At 43.5% G+C, this 6,217-nt stretch overlaps 1 protein-coding gene across 3 annotated transcripts in view; it reads left to right on the top strand.

Moving 5' to 3' along the window:
- CBFB (core-binding factor beta subunit) overlaps positions 1-6,217 on the top strand; it is an 81,127-nt gene that overhangs the window by 37,762 nt on the left and 37,148 nt on the right. For all 3 annotated transcript variants that reach the window (XM_019505781.1, XM_019505782.1, XM_019505780.1), the window contains one exon: positions 2,992-3,108. In XM_019505781.1, the coding sequence (XP_019361326.1) occupies positions 2,992-3,108 (117 nt within the window). The remainder of the gene's footprint in view (positions 1-2,991; positions 3,109-6,217) is intronic.

Below are 6,217 nucleotides of genomic sequence, written 5' to 3'. Positions count from 1 at the left end.
TTTTTTTTTTTTTTTTTTTTTTTGTTAAATGTATCATGCAAGTTTTCTTACCAAAAAGTCCTCTAGTTTTCTGTTAACTGCATAGGGGAGAAATTGTCCGTCAGTGTACAGTCCGTGGGTTGACTCCATGCTGTGGAACCTTCTTATCCAGCCCACGGAGCTGGAGGGGTTCCAAAAGAGTGGGATGGGGGGTGCTTTGCCCATGTAGCAGCCAAGCAACAGGGGGGAGTGGTGACTGGCTTGGCTCTCATACTTGGTGTTAAGTTCTGTTAATGCAGCCCCTGCTACAGAAATAGTGCCTGCCCCTGGCATAGGGGAAAAATTGATGCTCTTGGCACTTTAAAAAACAAACAAACAAACAAACAAACAATGGGGCAGAGTTTGGGAGTGTGAATTAATAAACTTCTTCCACATATTTATTTAAAACAGTGAAGACTGAAATATTTAATCGTTTATAATTATGTTGTTGCTAATTGACACAAGTCACCAGTTGAATAGCATATAGGTAATTACGCAGTTGCTACATCAGTTTATTGTAGTCTATTCCTTTGTGCAGGCAAGATTAAGCCATTCCTGGATGCATTTACACATGAAATTAACACAATGCAGTAAACTCCAGAGCAGTTCAGCTACTCCCGGGTGCATTATCTACATGTGTGCTCAGGACAGCAGTAGTTTGAGTTGCTAGATGTTGTTTTTTCGTGGTTGCCCTGAGTCACTAAAGGATAGAGGTGTGTAGAGGGGGTGAACATGTCACCTCAGCCTCCCATTTATATTTTAATTTCCTATAGTGGTAAAAGTCCAAACATTAGTTTTTTAAATGCCCAGCTAAAACATTTTGTTGGACTACAGAACATAAAGATTTTAAGCAATATGGACAATTGTGAACAAAATCCTGGATCAAGATCTTTTGATTCAGAAGCTTTGATTCATAGATTGTTAGGAGCTGGAAGGGACCTTGCAGATCATTGGGTCCAGCCCCCCTGCTCTAGGCAGGAAGACTGTCCAGTCTCCTCTTGAAAACCACCCGGGTAGGTGACGGCACCACTTCTGGAGGGAGTTTATTCTACAGTCTGGACACCCTGACTGTGAAGCAGTTTTTCCTAGTATTAAGCCTGAAGCAGCCTTCCAGGAGTTTGCATTCACTGGTCCTGGTCTTCCCCAGGGGTGTCCTAGTGAACAGTTGTTCACCGCGCTCCTGATGCCCACCTCTGATTATAGTGGTAAGCCACTATCAAGTCCCCTCTCAATCTTCTCTTCTTTAGGCTAAAGAGGCCTAGGTTCCTCAGCCTTTCCTAGTATGGCTTCTCTTGCAAGTCCCTGATCATACAGGTGACTCTTCTGATAAAGTGTAACAAGTGAAAGTCCTGAGAGGTTTACAGCTATCTAGGAATTCTACTTTTGTCGGGTGTTTAAAATCGCTAGCAGCCCTCCTTTATCTGTTTTACTTTTCAGACATTTATTCACATAAGCTTCTATTCCAGATACTGTTTGCCTGCAGAGGAGGGTAGAGTATCTACTGAAAGCAGTTTGACATTTTCATGAGTTGCACTGTATTATAATGGGGAGGGGGTGGTGGGGTGTCTCTTTAAAACTGATGTCAGCAAATGTAACCAAGCTCCCGTAACAGAGTATCTATTTCTTTTTTAAATTTTCTGTGGGAAGATGAATGTCTGGTCTTTTGAGTAGAAAGTACTTTTGCTTTAAATCACAATATCACCTATCACTATGTGGATTGTAGGTTCTTAGTGCTGCATATTGTTTCTCCTGTTCCTTTAAATGACACCATGAATAGTATTTCAGTAGAAATCTTTAATAATTATCATTTTTAAATAAAGTGTTCAAAAATATTAGAAAAAAACTTCAAACAATCAGCTTCCTTGTGAGGAGTGGGAATTAAAATATTACCTCAGTCTTTGTGGTTTGGATAGGGCAATAGCATTAAACTTAAGCTTTTTAGGCCCAAATGAAATTGATGCTTTTCAGTATTGGGGAAAAATGAATTTCAGGCAAAGTAACAACAAAATACAGCACCTGTATAAGAGTAGGAAAGCCAGTCTTCATTTAACTTTTAAAAACAAATTTGTGGTAAATCATCTTTCCTGGTTGACTGTGTGCCACTTTTCACATCAGACTTCCTATTACGTTTACATGTAAAATCGAAGGTGCCTGTAGATGTGCTGGGAGGCTGCTCCAACATGCTGCAATTACAGCATATCAAAGCAGACTCAACCAAGTCTGCTGGAGTGTGCTAATTAGTGCTCCAGCAGCCTGTGCATCTTGTGTATCAACATCCCCGCACGTAAAAAAATGGTGGTAGGGTGCTTTAGATCAGGTGCTCAGGGCAGTGCAGGGCCTAATCCCAGTGTGCAAGGTCAGACTGAGGCAGTATGAGACCTCATTGGAGTGCACACAGCCAGGTGATGGTGGTAATGCGGGGTGAAATCAGGGTGGGAGTGTGTGGGGCTGGGTGGAGCCAGCTCTGGGCAGCTGGTTGAGGCTGTGCAAAGTCGTATCCTGGCTTTCAGTGGAGACTGCATGGGGCTTGCTCAATAAGCTTTAGTTAAAATGCCCCTGCTACCATTTTGAAGCTCAGGGACATTGAAATACAAGATACTGGCACTTAATTAAAGCATGTTCCCACCCCTGGAGCACATATAAAACCACCCCAAGTTACTTTATGAGCAATAATGGAGCTATAATTGAAACCTGGGTATACTAGCCTATAAATGAAAGCGTAACATAAAATAAATTTAATTTTTGTAGTAAGCAAAATACAGGGTCCAGTTTAGTATCTTGTAAGCATTTGAGTAGAATGTAGCTCATGGGAGAGTGAAGCAGTTCAGTGGAATTTCAGAGTATGCACTTAGATAAGTGTTGTATATAGCTTTTTTTTTTTTTTGCACTAGTTATAGAAATACAGCAGTACGCTATCTTTATTGTGTATAAATGCTCTTGAATTCAACCCACATATGTTTGCTTATGTTTCAGGTGTACTTAAAGGCTCCTATGATTCTAAATGGTGTCTGTGTTATCTGGAAAGGCTGGATTGATCTGCAGAGACTAGATGGTATGGGCTGCCTGGAATTTGATGAAGAGAGAGCACAGGTAAGGTAGTCTCAAACCTTGTAGTTTACCCACATAGTCCTGTTTGTAAAAATGTGCGGCTACTAAGAAGATGCGGTTTCTTTCAGAAGAGTGACTATAAATATGTTGTAAAACTAATTTGTAATTTCATTTGGGCAGGGACTGTCTGTGGCAGTGGTGCTCAACCATTTGGCCCTGGGAGCTGGGTCAGTCTGTCAGCCATATTGGGCCCTGCACACCAGGACTGGGCCCCATGCAGTCTCCACTGCAAGCCAGAATAGGACTTTGCACAGCCTCAACCAGCTGCCCAGAGCTGGCTCCGACCAGCCTGGCACACTCCCACCCTGATTTCAACCCGCATTACCACCATCACCTGGCTTTGTGCGCCCCAGTCAGATCCCTTGCTGCCTCAGCCTGAGCTTGCACACTGGGATTAGGCCCTGCACTGTCCTGAGCACCTGATCTAACATGCAGGGCCTAAAATCCTTTTTATCTGGCCTGTGGGGTACCTCATGTGTCCGGAACTTTGGCAGTAGGGGAGCAGCAATTTTGGATCTTGGCTACACAGGCCAGATCTGGTAGATCATCTCTGATCTACAGGTTACATGAACTGTGAGGCACTCAGCAGATTTGGACAGTAAAACATCTATGCTGCTGAACTGAGAGTACGGGAAAATTATTGGCAATCTAGTATTAAAAAATAGCATAGGCATCATTTAAGACTTGTAAAAATTATAAAGAGCAGTGGCTATTACCTAAAATAATTGAAACAAGTCTATTCCAATTCACCATCATCCAAGACATTTTCGTTTTCACAGTAGATTTTTGTCTCCCACTTCCCAGCCCTTTTCTGATAGTGGATGACTTGGCTTTGTATAGATATGACATCTGAGAAGTCTGATAGTGTAACTCAAATGAAGTGATACTTAAGCTTTCTTTCTAGACAGTATATAGGAGCACAGTAAACAGTTGCAAAGTACAATTTCATTTGTCAGGCAAGATGACTCTCTGAAATGTATATAATATGTTAAAACTTGATTGCATTGCTGCAAGGAGGTTTAGTCTGCAGACTCTTTTGCTTCTTAAGAACAGCTTTAGATTTGAGTTCTTCATCTCTAATCAAAAAAGAGGATACAGCAGTTTATCACAGTAAGTGTCTGTGCTGCTTTGAAGACTATAATGTGTTATTGCTTTATTTTCTTTGCTGCAGAAAGGAATAGCAGTAAAGATCATGTATCCTCTCTCTTCAGTGTGCATGTTGTAGGCATTGTTTGTGTTGTTTTTTATACTGTACTGATCATACTGAATGGTTTAGAATGGCATGAAGACGAAGGCCCTGGCCCGGGGGCATACAGTTTCTAAATAGCAAGAAAAGTGAGGTGATGGATGCTGTGGAAAGCAGAATGAGTTAAGCACCTTGTTACACCTTGCACTGAGAGGCACAAGTGTTGATCTGTATTAGTGCTAGCTCAAGTTTGGAGCAGTTGCATGTTAAGGCCAGCAGGGACTTGGAGGACTGAAAGGGAAGACTCCTTCCTCCATGCTGGACTCCTCTGGGAAGCAGGGGGTGGGGCTCCCTCCAGCAGAGCATGGAGACCTGTGCAGCAGGGAGTGGGGGAAGCAGCAGGCTCCAGTGTGGGGCTTCCCCCGCTGCAAGTACTGGATTTGCAGGTGTTTGGCATGGAGCCCTGGCAACAGAGGCAGCTGAGCAGGATACACTCCCTCCCTCCACACAGGGCTGGCCAGAGCCACACCCCACTGGGCACCTGCACTGGGTATGAATGCCCTGACCGCCCCACCTGCTGCTGCTGCTGGCAGTGGGGGCTGCATGCCATGGGAGTGTGTGAGGGGTCCCTACACCACCCACCCTCCCGCACACCCTACACACGCACACCCTGCCCCCACAACCCCACTTACATGCATATACCCTAACATACCTTATGCCCCCCTACACAGTCACACCCTCTCACAACTCCCCACACGCACGCATGCACACACACACAGTAAGAGTGAAACAATTTTATAATAAAAATATAATAGGTGTTTGACTCCTACTGTATAATTTGGTTCTTAGAAGGCAACCCCCACTCCAAAAAGGCGTATTTGGGGGGAGAGGGGCTTCCAGTGGCAAAGGTCAGGTTAGGGGGCAGGACTTCTGATCCCAGTGTGGTAACCAGGGGCCGGGGCAAGTGTCAAGGGGTGAGACAATCTATGTGGCCCCCAACAGCTTGCCAAAACTGTTAAGCTGCTCTCCACCCGAAATAATTGCCTGCCCCTGTTTTAGACATTCTTCTTCATAGGGATGAACTAAAGCCTGTGTGTGTGTGCGTGTGTGTGTGTGTATTTATACATGTGCATGCATACATATATAAGACATATATACTGATGTGTATGAATGTGTATACGCACATGTGCACCCCCAGGCATACATGTGCACGCGCATGTGTATATGAAATGTATGTATACATGTCTATGTATCAATATACGTGTATATATGCCTATACATATGCACACATGTTTTTGTATCTACATACACGCACTCATATACATGCATGTACACTTTGACTGGACCAATGCTTCTGCTGGGACCAAAGCCGGAGGTTCCTGGCTAGAGGGTCTTGTTCCTCAGCACAAGATCAGACCGATTGCCAGATTTGAGATCAGGAAGAAATTTTACCTGGGGTCAGAATTCCGGAAATCTTCAAGAAGAGACTAGACAGTTGCCTTGTTGGGGTCACCTGACCCCAGTTATCTTTCCTGCTTGGTGCAGGGGGCTGGACCCAATGATCTTCCGAGGTCCCTTCCAGCCTTACAGTCTTAGAGTATTAACTGGTGCTTTAGTTTAATTCTTTTTGCCCTTTTTCCCTTAGGTAGGGAAATAAGTTTTGATCTATTAAAATGCATGCATATTAGGATTATAAAATGCATAGTTGGATATACCTTGTAAACTGAAAGAAATAAACCCATTTTTTTCATATACTTATTCCCTAGAACCGCATCTTCAATGTACACATGCCTTTGAGGACAGGGTGATAGGCTTCTAAAGAGCAGTCACAGTTACAATTGGTGGTTTCTCCTTCAACTACAGGATGCTCCATAAAATTATAGAAAGGGTTGTAACTGAATTTTG

This window comes from Gavialis gangeticus, unplaced genomic scaffold (assembly GCF_001723915.1).
Source record: "Gavialis gangeticus isolate Ggan-Ray unplaced genomic scaffold, GavGan_comp1, whole genome shotgun sequence".
Taxonomy (NCBI): Eukaryota; Metazoa; Chordata; order Crocodylia; family Gavialidae; genus Gavialis; species Gavialis gangeticus.
The sequence above is the reverse complement of the archived record's forward strand: the minus strand, read 5'-3'. Positions and strand labels throughout refer to the sequence as shown.